Source organism: Lethenteron reissneri, chromosome 46 (genome assembly GCF_015708825.2).
Source record: "Lethenteron reissneri isolate LAM-NWPU_2019-01 chromosome 46, ASM1570882v1, whole genome shotgun sequence".
NCBI lineage: Eukaryota > Metazoa > Chordata > Hyperoartia > Petromyzontiformes > Petromyzontidae > Lethenteron > Lethenteron reissneri.
Genome location: NC_083824.1, coordinates 11,663,832 through 11,680,410, shown reverse-complemented (window position 1 = coordinate 11,680,410; position 16,579 = coordinate 11,663,832). Strand labels below are relative to the sequence as shown.

General features: G+C 59.3%; 2 protein-coding genes across 2 annotated transcripts in view; one reads left to right on the top strand and one right to left on the bottom strand.

Annotated features, from left to right (window-relative positions):
- The first annotated feature begins 176 nt into the window (after positions 1 to 176).
- Positions 177 to 6,102, top strand: FAM81B (family with sequence similarity 81 member B). Its single transcript, XM_061570741.1, has 9 exons — positions 177 to 248; positions 1,835 to 1,896; positions 2,372 to 2,738; positions 3,527 to 3,645; positions 3,765 to 3,894; positions 4,010 to 4,116; positions 4,619 to 4,754; positions 5,540 to 5,738; positions 5,969 to 6,102. The coding sequence occupies exons 2-9, from the start codon at positions 1,850 to 1,852 to the stop codon at positions 6,088 to 6,090; spliced, it is 1,227 nt and encodes a 408-aa protein (XP_061426725.1). The 5' UTR covers positions 177 to 248; positions 1,835 to 1,849; the 3' UTR covers positions 6,091 to 6,102.
- Positions 6,103 to 8,374: 2,272 nt separating this feature from the next.
- Positions 8,375 to 16,579, bottom strand: part of SKIC3 (SKI3 subunit of superkiller complex) — a 35,676-nt gene continuing 27,471 nt past the window's right edge. Inside the window, 13 exon segments of the mRNA XM_061570628.1 lie at positions 8,375 to 9,581; positions 10,262 to 10,376; positions 11,020 to 11,153; positions 11,344 to 11,496; positions 12,166 to 12,321; positions 12,732 to 12,862; positions 13,132 to 13,263; positions 13,509 to 13,602; positions 13,765 to 13,818; positions 14,310 to 14,382; positions 14,645 to 14,911; positions 15,148 to 15,271; positions 16,104 to 16,234. Coding sequence (XP_061426612.1) covers positions 9,504 to 9,581; positions 10,262 to 10,376; positions 11,020 to 11,153; positions 11,344 to 11,496; positions 12,166 to 12,321; positions 12,732 to 12,862; positions 13,132 to 13,263; positions 13,509 to 13,602; positions 13,765 to 13,818; positions 14,310 to 14,382; positions 14,645 to 14,911; positions 15,148 to 15,271; positions 16,104 to 16,234 — 1,642 coding nt within the window. The 3' untranslated portion in view covers positions 8,375 to 9,503.

Below are 16,579 nucleotides of genomic sequence, written 5' to 3'. Positions count from 1 at the left end.
CCCCCCCCTGCCGGCAGCCCCCCCCCCTGCCGGCAGCGCCCCCCCCCTGCCGGCAGCCCCCCCCCCCCTGCCGGCAGCCCCCCCCCCCACTGCCGGCAGCCCCCCCCCTGCCGGCAGCCCCCCCCCCCGCCTGCCTTGTGCTGCCGCCCGCCCGGTCGCCCGGGGAACGGCGGTAAACAAACCCCGCGCCTCGACCGGGAGCCGCCTGCGTCGTGGGCGAACGGAGCAGCTGGCGCCAGCGTGGCGAGGTAAGTCTCCCTCCTCATCCTCCTCATCCTCTTCCTCATCCTCCTCCTCGTCGCCACCTTAGAACGCAAGGCGGGTCTCGCTGTCGGCATGACGAGAGGTAAACAGAGAGAGAGAAAGCGCTGGGGCTGCCGCGCTTTTTCACCCTTCCCAAGATGAGTTCACTTTCTTAGAGTCGACTTCGTGCCTCGGCCTCCTGCTGCTGCTGCTGCGAAGATTCGTGTCAACTCGCCCAAATGTTTCATTCTCGTCCGTCGTGGCGCCTTCAGCGGTGCTGTTTGTTACTGGTCGCAATGTGTTTTGGTTCGTGCAGCGGTCTGCGACCGTGATTTAATTATTATTATTTAACTAAACTATTTTTTGATTTAAAGCTTTCGTGACTGCAGGGATTCATATTCTTGGTTCTTTCGGTAAAGTCACGACGAAGGGAAAGAATATATAAACTAATTTTCATTTGACCGGGTAGGGCCCACTGAGCTGTACAGATCTTTTTTCAGAAGCGACCTGGCCACAAATGAGAGCTCAGCGAAGTGGCTTATCATGACGTGGAAATGTCTAGCAGCCAACTACTCTAAACGCGTGGTGTTCATTCTAAATGTGGAGAGAAAACCGGAGGACCCGGACAAAAATCCACGCGACCACGGGGAGAGAGAGAGAGACACTCGGAATATGCAGCAGCAGCAGCAGGCGTCAGGGTCGGCATCGAGCCCACGACCTGGCGAGGTAGTAGACATCTCCTGGCCACCGTGGCGCCCCTGATACAACTGTAAGTTCCCGAAGGTGGACCTTGTGTTGGCTCATGGCGTTGTCGAGGCAACGTGTGGGCTGTATGTACAGCACTGGCCATCAACCCACTGCTGGATAAAAACCACTGCCCATACACCTTTCGGTTTTGTGGGGTTGTTCAACCCCACGCCTGAGTGCAGCAGTTGAAGGGTTTGTTAGAGGTCACGCATTGTTCCACAGAAAAAGAAAAAGTAAATATTTAAAATCACAGACTCACAGTTTTGGAATGTGTAATGCGTTACCGATCACTTGTAAATGTTCTACCCCTTTCCTCCCACAGAGTCCACTCTTGAATTGTGAAACCTGCCCAGTGACATTTCACAAGGAGCTTAGTGATTAAAATGTTAATATACTCCTGAGGCTTCTAATATCTTACCAAGTGAGGTTTATGATGCCTTAAGAGGTGAGGCTTCTGATATCTAAGCGAGACATCTGATATCTTACCAGGTGAGGTTTATGATGCCTTAATAAGTGATGCCTCTGATATCCTACTAAATGAGGCTTCTCATATCTTACTAAGAGAGGCCTCTGATATCTTGCAATGTATGGGTCCTGTGGAGGAGCTTAGGATTGTACTGGCGCATTCAGATATTGCATAATTTAGGGGATTCAGCGTCACGTTCCGCCAATCTCAGTGTTCGTTCTCGAGGGTCCGGTGTCGGATGTCACCATGCAGCGCGCGTCCGCACGCGAGCGTCTGTGCATCTGTCATCTATAATATCTCTCTCTCTAAAACCAGCTCAAGCCTCCGGTAAATCACGTTACTTCTGTGGCTATACGGCGGTTCTTTGTCTCTGTACAGGTCTTTCCGAGCAAAATGACGGAATTCAGCCACAGATTCCCCGTCATCCCCGTTGCCGACAGGTTAGTGACGAGCACCCCACTGCAAAGAGAGACCCGGCCACCTCCACCCAGCCACCTCCACCCGGCCACCTCCACCCGGCCACCTCCACCCGGCCACCTCCACCCAGCTATCTCCAAACGGCCACATCTACCTGGCCCCTTCCACCCGGCCACCTCCACCCAGTCACCCCCACCGGCCCAACTCCACTCGCCAACCTCCATCCACCTGGCTACCTCGCCAACCCAACGTCTTAACGGTGCTGGCTTGGCACTCTGACACTTGAGCCGACCTCCCTAACGCTTGTACACCATGTGACCATTTAATTCCTTTGGCTGTGTAGGGCAGCGGAGCGTCCCACAACAGTAATTTGTCCAGATCATTACGTGTCCACACCCAAAGATCAACTACGAACTCTGACCCCCCTGCCCTCCCCCCACACCACCTCCGCTCCCCTGCCTCCTCATCGCCCGTTGTCCCCCCGTGACCCCTCCGCAGGTCACGGCCGTCGTCCGGCCAGCAGGGGCCGTCGAGACGCGAGCAGCGTTCTCCACAGCCGCCCCACTCCTCGTCGCGCCTGCCCGCCCTGCCGATGGCGCTGGTGGCGCCGGTGGGGCGCGTCGAGGTGCTGGAGGGGCGCGTGGCGCAGCAGGAGAAGACGCTGGGCGCCCTGCTGGAGCAGGCGCTGCGCATCCGGGACGAGGTGGCGCTGAGCCTGCGCACCGGGGGGCCCTGGGCCCCGGGACAGGCGGCGGCGGCGTCGTCGGGCGCCGGCTGGGAGCGGGAGAGGGAGGCGCGGCGCATGTTGGAAGAACACATCCGCAGCATCGCGCTCATCGTCCACCGGCTGGGACGTGAAGTGGAGGCGCGTCCTGGCGCGACGGCGCACGCACGCACGCCTCATCATCAGCAGTCACTGTTGAATGACGGCCTCCCCGAGGCATCGCCATCTCCCACAGTCACGCATGCACGCGTAGGCCTCTTTATCTGTCCGCGTGTACGCAGAAGCACGGGCAATCACGTGTGCATGAATAGCAGCAGCAGCAGCTGCCATTCACAACTAAGTGGCAGTGGCATGACCACAGCATTTGTGCCAGCCGAGGGGCACTTAATAGCCATCACGTGAAGTGTGGAAGATTCGCTGGCAGGAGGAGGTCACAGGACAGATGCCATGGGTTGACTGATTGAGACGACTGGCAGGTGCATCACCTGGGGTCTCCAATGTACCACCTCGCTGTATTCTAGGCACGTTTCTGATGACTGCGTTGAGTTTGTATGACTATTATCATTGTCACGATGAATGCTGTCCGGGTGCGGAGCAATGCATTTCATTTCGGATAAGATGATGAATTAGAATTATGATTGGATGTAAAAATCCGATTATGTTTTTGCGCACAAGCACTTTGATACATTTCGCAAACTGCTCTTTTTAGAAATTAATTTGATCAATTGATTGATTGGCACGAGTGGCGGTAGGAGAAACTTACCCAATGGTGGGTGGTGGTCAGGTGGGAGGGTGGCTAAATAAGAGCTTTTCACAGAGCCCCCCAAAAACAAAGCATTTTCTCCATTGCCACCGAACGGCATCGCTAACCCCACCAAGCGAGCCACGGCCGTAACCCAGCACCGTCCGCTCCCCACTCTCTGCCACAGGTGCTGGAGGCGGAGGTGCGCATGCGCGACTCGACGGCGCTGGGCACGAGCAGCGCCGTGAAGACGCTCGAGATGCACCACGTGACCGGCGTGGGCGACCTGCGTGGCCGGGTCGCCAGGTGTGGCAACGATGACTTGACGGGCGCGATAAATAATGACCGAATCGACGGGGACGACGACGTTGTTGACGACGTTGTTGACGACGACGGCGATGCCGGCGGTGTCTGCTCTGCTGCAGGTGCGACGCGAGCATCGCGCGCCTCGCGGGGGAATCGCGCACGCTGCAGGACTCGCTGGGGGGCATCACGCGCGAACTCACGGCCGCGCGTGCCGCGCTCGACCTCAAGCTGCACGAGGTGGAGGCGCAGGTGAGCTCCGCCCTCGCCCCCCTAACCCAACCCCGACCGGGATGACTCCGCAAGCTTACCCGTAGCGCGGGAGGAGGGATGACTCCGCGCTCACCTGCTGTGCGGCGCCGGCCAGGTGGGGCAGGTGCTGGCGCGGCTGGAGAAGGAGAGTGCGGAGCACGAGGCCCGGCTCAGGCTCCTGCAGGGAGAGTGCGGACACCAGGTGGAGATGCTCGACTCCAGGTGAGAAAGAACAGATCCACGGACAGACTGACGGACGAACAGGCAGACTGATGGGTCGATGGACGAACAGGCAGACTGATGGATGAACAGGCAGCCTGATGGGCTGATGGAGGAATAGGCAGACTGATGGACTGACAGATACACAGGCAGACTGATGGACTGACAAACAGTCAGACTAATAGACTGATGGACCGATGGATGAACAGGCAGACTGATGGACTGACGGACGAACAGGCAGACTGATGGACCAATGGACCAACTGACCGTCGGACCGACAGATGAAGAATAAATGGGCAAATGGACAAACAAACGGATAGATAGACAACAGTCAAATTGTCAAACGGATGGATGGACAGATGTAAACATTGACGAATGGGAGAACGTAGAGACAGAGAGAGACAAATAGGTGAACAGGCAAACCAACAACCCCAGAGGCGCTGCTGGTTTGGCGGTGGCAGAGTGACCCCGCGGCGTGGCGGCGTGGCGTGCGTGCGTGCGTCAGGGTGAAGGCCGGGATGGAGGACCTGCGAGCGGCGCTGAACGTGGCGGAGCACGACGGAGAGCACGAGCGGCAGCGCGTGGAGCACGACGTCGCCCGGCAGCTGCAGCAGCTGGCGGGCGCCGTCCGCGAGCGGCCGGTGAGGGGCGGCGGCCCGCGCTGAGCGCTCACCGCACCTTCGCTACAAAGATCCCCCGTAAAGCCTTAACAGACTGTTGGGGCAAATGCCGTTAGCGAGCGCCTATGAAGGCCGGCACTGTGGCACACGAGGGGGTGGGTGGCCAGCACCACGCCCGGTCGCCTTTGTCTCCCCAGTGGCGATGTTTTTACACACCGTACCAGGTAATCATTTGAGGCTGAATCGACCTAGCGGAGGCCCAGGACCGGTTCAGATATATAATCGTCACTGGTATTGGCCGTGAGCGGCAATCGAACTCGGGCCGCTGGGTTCATAGCGCAGCGTAGCGCTAACTGTTCTGCTCCCGCTCCCCAGGACTACCGCCAAGCACAGCTATACCATCACCCCATTCGCCATCACCCACACCCACCATCACCCTCCATCACACACATAAACACACCATCACCAGTATTGTACCTCCCTGCGTTACACTGCACAGTACTGATAAGAGACCTCGGCAATGAAACCTGTGCAGTTCCGACGACAGCCGAGGGCAGGGGCCGGCAACCCGCGGCTCCGGAGCCGCGTGCGGCTCTTTAAGGACCGCTTCGTGACGTCATTTGTCAAGGGCCGCCACCGTCTCGTATTTGCACGCAACTGCTGCTCTTGAAATATTCGAAAAAAAATATTTCGGTTGCCCGACAACCTGGCCTAGGGCGCGTAAAAAGAGATGCTTCGGGTTTGCTCTGGCAACTCTCGCACAGTCTCCGACACTCATCCCACCACCGCCCCTCCACGCGCCGCAGGAGCAGGTGGAGCGTCGGCTGCAGCTGCAGCTCCAGCAGGTGGTGTCCCGGCTGGAGCGGCTGGAGGAGTGGCGCGCGGGCGCGGAGCGCGAGTCGGCGCAAGCCGCGCAGAGCGCCGAGCGGCTGGCGGCGCGCGTCACGCGCCACGACAAGCGCCGGCACGACGAGGTCGCCGCCCTGCGTGCAGAGTACCAGGCCGGTGCGTGCGCGCGCCGCACACACGGGCGGACGCGCGGGCGGACGCGCGGGCGGACGCGCAGGCGGGCAGTTGCGCGGTCGTTCGCGCCCAATGCCGGGCAATAACCATGTTGGTCGCCAGCAACGGCGGCAGGGCGTGGTGCTGGCCACCCGCCCCCTCGCGTGCCGTTCCGGCCTGTTAAGGCTACACCGGGGGTCCTTTGCCCTTTGTGCCCGTGTGTTGTGGTGCAGGTTTCTCCGCGGTGCACGACAGCATGAGTTCCCTGCGCGCCGTGCACGACGCTCGCTCGCGGCTTGAACACGAGTCCGTGGCGCGGGAGGTGCGGCGCATCCGCCGCATGGTGGACGAGTGACCGACGCGGGGGATGGGGTGGGTGGGTCGCTGGGGATCGCACCGGGGATTTCCTGAGATCAACGGAGGTGCTGGCGGTCACCAGGGATCGTGCCGGGATCACAGAAGATCACTGGGACCATGCCAAGGATCGTGCTGGACGATCACCAGGGATTACCTGGGAATGCCGGGGATCATAGAGGATCACTGGGAATCATGGTGGAGATTGCGCCAGAGATCACCGGCGATCACCAGAGATCACCGGAACATGCTGGGGATCATCGGGGATCATCAGAAATCATCAGGGTACAACGGGGATCGCGTTGACAGTGGCGGTAATCAGCGAACTAAAATCAAATGAAGCAAAATCTAACTATCAAGCAGCGAAAGGGGCCTCGGATTCCTGAGTGATCAGGGCTGAACCAAATCGACCCTGCCGGTGTCTCCCTCCTCGCATCTCCTTTGCTCTCCCGTCGTCTCACCACATCTCTGTCCATAATCTCTCTTCTCTCATCTTTATTTTTCCTCACATTCCCATCATCTCTATCTACACCTCTCTCGTCTCACGACAGCCCCGTCTCCGATCAGGATGGCTCCTGATCTATTTACACCTCCATCTTGCGTCTGGTGGCATCTGTCTCTCGTCTACATCTCTTCTAGCATCTCACTCGGATCATTCTATCCGTGTCCTTTCACGACATTCGTGGGGTTTCCCCGCACACGCACAGGTCCGCCGAAGTGACTTCGCGGCAAACCTCGTGACTTTCGCCGCAGACAAAACGTTGCCGGCCATGAATAATCTCGTATCCGCATACTCCGTGTCAGGTAAAGGTGCAGCCCTGCAATTGCTTGCTCATGCCACTGCTGGCGCAAGTGCCTCCACCAGAGAGGGCAGCTGTAGCTCGCTGCCCCCTGGAGGGCAGTTGGCCTTCTCTTCCCACGCAGGCCACACGCAATACGCCGATCAGCACGCTTGGCCACGCGCAATTCAAAATAATGTTAACATACAGGAGACGGTCCCCGGGTTACGGAAGGGTTAGGTTCCCGAGAACGATCCGTAACCCGCATTTTACATATCTCGGAAACTGAACAATTTTCCCCAAAAATCAAGAAAAATGCCATTTGCCTTAATCCTAGTGACACTCGAGTGAGGCGTAAGGCTGCCCGCCTCGTAAGGCTGCCCTGCCTTTCACCTGGCTCCACGGTATTCCTCTGCAACCTCACCATGCTGCACTATTCAAGCTTACGTAGCTCACGCAAACATTTCCGCACATTGACATTTTTTTACATGATTTATAGGATGTCCGTAAGTTGGCTCTTCCACAACCCGGGGATTGTCTGTACGCACAACCGCTGCTCGGCAAATTGTCCGGCGCTGTTGTTGCCGGCGCGAGGTCTCTCCCACGACTCGGTGAAGTTCACTTTTACAGCTCTCTGCCGACAGGAGCTACCGACGCCTGCCGAGCGTCGACAAGCGCCCGTTCCTGGGCCGCACGTCCATGTCCGACGACGACGATGTTGATGTTTAGTTTTACATTTAGTGTCGGGGTTCCACCGCTCATGCGGATCGCATCTCTCACAATCGCCGAGGAACCACAGAGACACGAGAGCCAGAATGTAGCAGGCGGGTGGCGAGCCGGCGCTACCAACAATCGCCCAAGCTCTGCGGTCCTCTATACATTAAGATGTTTTCAGCCAATTTATCAGCGCGTGTTACACGTGGGAGAAAACCGACGCCTGCGAGGGGGGCACGGCGTATCCCGTACGGGAGGGATGGAGATTAGTCTGCACATTGCTGTCCCCGGCTTCTCCTTGCGAGCTCAGGGTATGGGGCTCCCCCTCGACACCCCCACACGTGTGCGGTGATCCACCTCCCCGTGTCTCCTGGCCACAGCGCTTGCCCGTGGCACTGCGAGGTTTAACACGAGCTATGAGATACCCCCCCCCTCCCACCGTGTCCACACCGATTGGCTGCACAGTTGCGCAGAGATTAGTAAAGATGCACCGGAGATTCATGTAAATATTAAGCAGATGACGTTGTTTGCAGTGGCCTCGTCTCTCCATGTCAGGTCCCAGCAATGCCTTCCCCAATCGTTACGTTTTTTACATTTCAGAGTGCGCCTTACAATTCGGCGATGAATGCGTTCGTGCGCGAGTTTGTATCGCGGTGAATTTTCACTTTAAAATGTTTTGCTTGTGCCCGCGATGCGATGGAGATGTTTTTTTGTACAAAAACGTGATCAATCACGGCCACGTATCTGTGTTTACGTTGTGCACCCAAGATGAACTGTTACACTTGTGACTGTTGTCGAGCCGTGGCCTAAAACGTGATCCACCGGTGTTGGCCGTGAGCGGGAATCGAACTCGGGTCGCCGGTTTCGTAGCGCAGCGTAGCGCTAACCACTGCACCGCCGCTCCCCCCCCACACTGACTGCGGTGTTGTAATAAAGGCGGAGAGGCGGCTGAGAGTGAGCAGCTCTGAGTTTATTCCATCGCGACAGCGGGTGCGGTAAGGCAATCGGTGGGCTTCACTCCCGAGGCACAACGCGGTTCAGAGGGCGTCGCGGGCAACGCTGCTCTGCGCCAGCCACACCAACCCGCCCCGGCGGGCAGCACGGGCAGCACGGGCAGCATGCACAGCAAGGGGCAGCAAGGGTCATTGCCGGACCCGTGCTTTAATGCAATACAAGACATTGTGCATTTTTATATTTCATTAATATTGTATTATATTATTACCTTCACGCTTTTTTTTTAAACCCAGCAAAGGCCTGAGTATCAAGAATTCTTTTCAGTTGCGGGAGGGGAGCTGCGTTGCTGCTGCTGTGTGATCTCAGTTGAGTCATTGGCAGGTAATTGTTCAACATCGGGACGTTTTTGCCCAATAGTTACATTGGGTGTGGGTTGTTTTCTATCCGTGGGAGAAAACCCGGAGGGAACCCACGCGGGTCACGGGGAGAACACAGAAAGTCGCCCAAGATGGGAGTCGAACCCAGGTCCTTTCTGCCGCGAGGTGCGAGAGTGTCACGACTGCGCTGCCTCCACCCCCTGCAGCCCGGGTCTATGGGGTACGCATGGCGACAGCTTCTCAAAGATGCCGCACAGGGACAGGGGTCGCATTCATTGGGAGAGAAAGAGGCCGTGAATAGCCGAGGGCAACACAAAGCCTCGAGCGAGGACTTGAGATGAACGGGCAGACGAGGGCGGAGAGGTTTGCGAGTGAGATGAGAGGTAGGAGAGTGCACCGCGCACATCGTTCGCTCGTAATTTCCACGTATCCACAACCACTGATTCTTACGCAAAACAATGCTATCGCTCGCTGGTCGTTAGCACGGTGACCCTGTTCACAGGCCAAGGGGCAGGAAGGCGAGTGGGAAAGTAGGTTGGCGGGGGGTGGGGTTGGTTGGAGATTTGGCGGGCAGGTGAGCGGGCGGTCCTCTAGCTTCCGGCGGAGAGACGCGCGTGCAGCGCCAGCGTCCTCGTGTCCCCGCACGTCTTCACGTCTTCCAGCAAGATCTGCGATCGCAACAGCAGCAGCAAGCGGGAGTCAAGAGTGACCGCCATCGCCGCATGGGCGTAGGGCACGGCATCCATAGGTGCGCACATATACGCAAGCGTGTCTGAGCGGTATTGTAATGGTTAGCGCACTGCACTACGAACCCGGCAAGCCAAGTTCGATTCCCGCTCACGGCCAAAACCAGTGACGATTATCTGAACTAGTCCTGGGCCTCCACTATGTCGACTCAGCCTCAAATGAGTACCTGGTGCGGTGTGTCAACATCGCCACTGGCGAGACAAAGGCAGCCGGACGTGGTGCTGGCCACCCGCCCCCTCGTGTGCCTTGCCGGCATTCATAGGTGCTCGCTAAACAGCACTTTCCCCAAGAATATGTTAAGGCTATATGGGGGATCTTTGTCTTGTTTATGCCAGGTGTGGAACGGTGGCAGAGTGGTTAGTGTGCTGCATGCACCACGAACCCGGCAACTCGACTTCCATTCCTGCTCATGGCCAACACCGGTGACGAATATGTGAACCGGTCCTGGGCCCCCTCCTAGGTCGACCTAGCCTTTTAACGAATACTCCAGACCACACCACCCCTTCGTGTGCCGTTCCGCCCTTCATAGGTGCTGCTACTCGCAAACAGCACTTGCCCCGCGAGTCCGGTCAAGGCCACCCTTCGTCCTTGCCCCGCGTACCTGCAGGAGGTGGTCATCGCTCTTGAGCAGCAGATGGCGCACGAGGAGGCAGCGCGCGATGGAGGCCTCGGTGCCGGCGCCGCGCGACGCTCGCTCCAGGGCCTTGCGCGTTGGCCTGGCGAGGGCGTGAGGCCGCGAGAGAGCGAGAGCGAGAGACGGGGGGAGGCGCGTGGGGCGCTGACGTCACGTTGTTTTACCCCGATTTCTATTTCCTTGTTTTTTGCTCTGATGCATGTGCGCGGAGCGGTGGCACAATGGTTAGCGCTGCACCGCACTACGAACCCGGCGACCGGAGTTCCCGGTCACGGCCGTCCATTCACGTACCCACCTGATAGCGTGCGCGCGTTCGTGTGCGTGTCCGCTAAACGTGCGTCTGTTAATGCGCGTACGTGCGTTTGTGAGCGGGCGTGTACCCGTGTGTGTGTGCACTTGTGTGCGTTTGTGTGGTGCAATGGTCGCGCACTGTGCTACGATTCCCTCTCACGACCAATAATAGTGGCGAATATTTGAACCGGTCTTGAGCCTCCTCTATGTCGACTCAGCCTCAAACGAGTACATGGTGCAGTGCGTGAACATCGCCTCCCGCCCCCTCCTGCGTTGTGCTGGCCTTCATAGGTGCTCGCCAACAGCACTTGCGCCAAAAGTCTGTTCAAACTATGCAGGAGATCTTTGTTGTCTCAGTGAGTGGTGTGTGTGTGTGTCAGTGTGTGTGTCAGTGTGTGTGTCAGTTTCAAGATGTGTCCCCGTGCGCGCGCCACCTTGCCCCGGGGTTCATGCAGAAGGGCAGCGCCCCCTGCAGGAGCCGCGTCACCGCCTCCCCCGGTGCCGCCTTCGCCAACGTCGCCAGTGCCTCCTGCGCCAGCGGCGCCCAGCGCTCCTCCTTCACCCCGGCCTGTGGCACCCACAGAGACAAAGATCCCCCGTTGATCCCGGGGGCGTCGAGGAAGAACCGTACATTGACTCGCAGCACGGCAACAATCGTGTACATGCGGGTGTACGCAGCGTGCGTGTGTACGCAGCGTGCGTGTGCACGCAGCGTGCGGGTGTACGCAGCGTGCGTGCGAGCCCCCTCCCCCCCGTACGGCGACGATGACGACGGCGAGGTGAGCGAGGCGCAGCAGGGAGGAGACCTTCCCCGAGAAGTCGCCGACGCGCGCCGCCACCTGCAGCCCGTGCCGGTAGCAAACCTCGGCGGCGAGCGCCCTCCCGGCGCGCAGGTACACGCCGGCCAGCGCCTGCGTGGCACGCACGCACCGCCAGTTAACATGGTTGGCTACGTACGGTGCGTTCAACACACTTAACTCCACTAACCACACCACGAACTGGTGCAGCATTACTCTGACTACATTGTACGATGTCACGATATCACTTTGCTGGAGTCGAAGTGGTTTGGCGATGGGAACCGGTGTGCCACACGGTAACAGAGAACATGGATTGCCAAAGCAACGTTAACTGTGTCTCTACCGTTTATACGATGAGCTACTCCACATTAAAACCACGTCGCCGCTTTGTTAAATCACAAATGTTTTAAGGGGCTGTGTTGTCAGTTTGGATGACAATATAGTTAGGCCTTTATGGAGATCCAACTCGGGTGGCCACATCCGGAGCGCAGTGCGCCAACTGCCGTGCCACCTCTCCCCCAATTTACACAATATACTAACATCTCCCGTATCGCTTGTAACATACTGTTGGAGAAAATGCTGTTCCCGAGCACCCGGTAAGGCCAGCATGGCACACCAGGGGGTGGGTGGCCAGCACAACGCCTGGCCGCCTTTGTCTCCCTCAGCGCCGATGTTTAATGCATCAGGCATTAACATACCGCACCGGGCACTCAATTAAGGCCGAGTCAACCTCGAGCAGGCCCCCCCCGCCACCCCCCGCTCCCCCCGCTCCCCCGCTCGTACCTGCCAGGCGTAGGGGGTGGCGGCGTCCAGCGTGGCGGAGCGGAGGTCCTCCAGCGCGCCCCCCCAACTCCGACCGCCCGAGGTGAGCGCCTCGCAAAAGCGGACGAGGGCGGCCACGAAGCTCAGCGTCGATCGCGCCCCGTCGTCGTCGCCCAGCTGAGAGGGCAACGTCGTGGTGGTGGGGGGGGGGGGTGGCGGGGGGGGCGGAAGATGAGCAAGTCGCCACGAATTAAATGAATAAATAATGAGCACGCCGCTCCGCCGCCACCACGGCGTTCGCTCCTCGCTCTCGGAGGGAGGGGGGGGGAGGAGGGACGACTCAGAGGCATAATTTATGTGCGTGCGTGTGTTGTGTGCATGTTTTGTGAGCGTGTGTTTCAGGTATTGTGTGTGTGTTGTGTGCGCGTGTGTTGTGTGTGTGTTGTGTGCGTGTATGTTGTGTGCGTGTGTTGTGTGCGTGTGTTGTGTGCGTGTGTTGTGTGCGTGCGGATGTGTGCGTTGTGTGTGCATGTGTTGTGTGTGTTGTGTGTGTTGTGTTGCGTGTGTTGTGTGTGTTGTGTGCGTACAGAGTCGAGGCCCTTGAAGCAGGCTCTGAGTGCGGCCTTGTTTCGGCCCTCCCAGAGTTCGGCTGAGGCCGCCTGGCAGTGAACCCAGCCGCCGAGGTCATGCAGCCCGGCCTCCACGCCACCGCCGTTCACTGCACACACGCGCACACACAGGCAAAGATGCCCCCCACCCGTATAGCCCTTAACAGACTTGGGTCAAGTACAGCACACGAGGTGGTAAGTGGCCAACACCACGCCAGGCCTGAGAGGCTTCCACACGAGGAAGTGGGGGGGGGGGTGCAGCAGAGGAGAAGAAACGATAGAACCTAACTCGGCAGGCGCCGACCACGTCGGGGCAACGTTGACCCGACTGTTGCACGCGTACTGGGTTGCGTTTTTGCCTCTCGGCGTCGAAGCTCACCTCGCGTGGCGACGATGTCCAGCACGGCGTCACTGAGGCCCGGGCGCGGCCGTGGGGCCGTCGCGTCCGCCCAGCGCCGCACCGCGTCGGCGTGGCTGGCCGCGAGGACGCAGGCCCAGCTCGCCGCGTCGTCTGCAGGTTCCGTCCGCACAGGGGCAACGACTCAGCGGCGGCTTCAACGAGCGCAGGCTTCCTGCGGCCGCCGCCGTTTGGTGAACGTGGCCGGTTAACGAATCTGTGAGAGAATCCCTCGCGGCTCCCCCTTCGTGGGGGGGGGGGGACCCCCGCCGGCAGCGGTGCGGGCAAGTTACCGCGGGGCCACGCCTTTACCTCTACGGGTCACCGGGACTAACCGGGGAGGTGGGGGCGCCGCTCACCTGGGTAGAGGTGCACGGCCCGCTGCGAGGCCTTGAGCCCCCGCAGGCCGGAGCCCCCCGCCAGTAGATTGACGGCGAGGTAGCGGGGCGCCCGCTGCAGGACGCACGCACACACGGACGCGGGACGTCATGACGCAAGCACATGCTTGACGGCACGTCATCACGCACACACGCACGGGGGACGACACGTCATTACCGTCGAATGGCAGCAAAGGGCGGCGTGGGATCGCGAGGGGTCACGAGGTCACGCGGTTACCTTGGCGACGGAGAAGTCCAAAATGGTTGCCACCTGGGCGGCCGTGGCTCCTCCCTGCGGAGCATGGGGAGTGGGGACGTTTGGGCAAACATTAGGGTATGCACACGCACGTGTACGTATGCGTGCACCTATGTGTACGTACACACGTATGCGTACGTATGCATGTACATACACGTACGTGCGTATGTACGCATATGGCGGTGCTGTCTCTTGGTCGGAGCGCTGCGTCACGGAGCCCGGGTCCCGTGAATCGTCCCTGATCACGACTCTTCCCAAACTGCGTGACCTCACCCGCCATCCCCTCTGTCTCCTCCTCCCTTCTTTTTCCTCCTCCCCTTTCCAACCTCTCCTCCTCCTCTCCATCTCCCTCCTCCGCCGCTCATTCGTTCCGATTCCGGTCCCACTCCCGAGAGCACGGCCGGTGGTGGTGGTAATGGTGGGAGTGTTGGTGATCGTGGTGGTGGTGGTAGTTGGTGACAGGTAGTGGTGGTGTTGCTGATACGGTAGTGGTGGTGTTGCTGATACAGTGGTGGTGGCGACCCCACCTTGGCTTTGTTTGGGGTGAACTGGGGCACCACCCGAGCCAGGAACTCCCAGAGCGACGCGTCTCCCGGGTTCCTGCGATCCGCGCGCACACAAAGACAAACATCCCCCGTATAGCCTTAACAGACTGTTGGGGCAAGTGCTATTAGCGAGCACCTATGAAGGCCGGAACGGCACACGAGGGGGTGGGTGGCCAACACCACGAGGCCCAGCCACCTTGGAGTAAAATGAGAGGCCATCGGTGGGACGAGGGAGGCAGAAGATGCGTTGCGGAGGTAGGGACAGCAGTGGGGGCGGCAGCAGGGGTGGGGATGGCGGTGGTGGCTCGGGTGGCTACCTGTGCACGGCCTTGGAGGCCTGGCGCTGCACGGCGACGCCGTCGCCCCGCAGCGCCAGCAGGGCGACTGTGAGCAGCGACACGCGGGAGGCGCGCGCCGCCCCCCGCCCCCCGCGTGCCCCCCGCGCGACCCCGCCGCGACCCGCCGACACCCGCGGCTTGGCGAGCTCCGAGAGGGCGGCCGCCGACAGCGTGGGGTCGCCCAGCGCCAGGCCCAGGGCGCAGAGCGCCAGCAGGCCCTCCTCGCACGGCTCCTTGGACAGGGAGCTGCGGGCGGCACGGTCCGGGAGGAGGGGACGGAGTGAAAAGGGAGGAGGGGAGAGAGAGAGAGTGGAGAAGTAGGCGAGGGAGGAGAGAAGGGAATGTAGAAGATGGATTAACAGATTCACGCATATAGATTTAGCCAGCCAGCAAGACAGATTTTATAAATGTACAGAGACGGACAAACAGACAAGTGGACGGACAGATAAACCGACAGAGAGACAGACGGCTCCCGTGCTCACCAGCGGAAGAGCAGCGTCTTGGCGGCGTCGTGGCGGCCGCGCCGGAACTCCACGGCCGCGAGCGCCGTGAGCACCAGCGAGCGGTCGGCGTCGGAAGCCGCGGCGGCCAGAGCTCGCTCGTACGCTGCACGGGCGACACACCATCACGCGTCACACCATCACGCGTCACACCGTCACGCGTCACACTGTCACGCGTCGCATGTCATCCCGTCACTGGCTCGGAGCAACGGGGCTAGCGAGTAATGGCGGCTCGCTGCAGACGCAAGTCGACCAGCAGGGCCAGGCTTGGGGTAGCACTGCTCGCCGCGCTCCTCCTCCCCATGGCAACGCATCGCCTCGATCACCTCTATCGCCTCTATCACCTTCATCCCTCTATCTATCACCTGTATCATCACCTCTATCATCACATCTATCACCTCTATCATCACCTCTATCATCACCTGTATCATCACCTCTATCATTACCTCTATCATCACCTCTATCATCACCTCTATCATCACCTCTATCATCACCTCTATCATCACATCTATCATCACCTGTATCACCTCTATCATCACCTCTATCATCACCTGTATCATCACCTCTATCATCACCTCTATCATCACCTCTATCATCACCTCTATCATCACATCTATCATCACCTGCATCACCTCTATCATCACCTCTATCATCACCTCTATCATCACCTCTATCATCACCTCTATCATCACCTGTATCATCACCTGTATCATCACCTCTATCATCACCTCTATCATCACCTCTATCATCACCTGTATCATCACCTGTATCATCACCTGTATCATCACCTGTATCATCACATCTATCATCACCTCTATCATCACCTCTTTCATCACCTGTATCATCACCTGTATCATCACCTCTATCATCACCTGTATCATTACCTCTATCATCACATCTATCACATCTATCACCTCTATCGGCGCTATCGGCGTTACCGGCGATGCTCTCCTCCAGCTTGCCCAGCTTGAAGAGCGCCAGTGCGAGCCCCGCGGCGTCGTCGAAGTGCGCCGGCGCCGGGGACGCCGCCCTGAACGTGGCGGCCGCCTCGCCGTAGCGTCCCGCGGCGCTGCGGCACGCACACACAAACACAGAGGGACCCCGCGTAGACCTTCAACGGGTTGCTCGGGCAAGCGCCGAATAAGCGAGCAAGGCGCACGCGGGGGCGGCGGCGTCGCCGGCACCACGCGCCTGGCTGCCCTCATCTCCCCGGTTGTGATGTTTACGCACCAGGAAGTCACTTGAGGCCGAGTCGACTTATGGGAGGCCCAGGACCGGTTCGGACATAACCTGACCGATGAAGCAGTTTTATCTCCGGGACCCTTATTGCACGTATATTGACATGGTAACACAGAAGAAGAAAGGGCTTTAACCTTCCTGCTTCAACCCGAGCCATTCATGCGTTGGCATCATC

Excerpts from the sequence above, each read along its gene's own strand:
- FAM81B (XM_061570741.1), top strand. The coding sequence starts at position 1,850 with ATGACGGAATTCAGCCACAGATTCCCCGTCATCCCCGTTGCCGACAG. Across the intron at positions 4,117-4,618 it reads GTGGAGATGCTCGACTCCAG|GGTGAAGGCCGGGATGGAGG; the intron begins GTGAGAAAGAAC and ends TGCGTGCGTCAG. Across the intron at positions 5,739-5,968 it reads GCGTGCAGAGTACCAGGCCG|GTTTCTCCGCGGTGCACGAC; the intron begins GTGCGTGCGCGC and ends GTTGTGGTGCAG.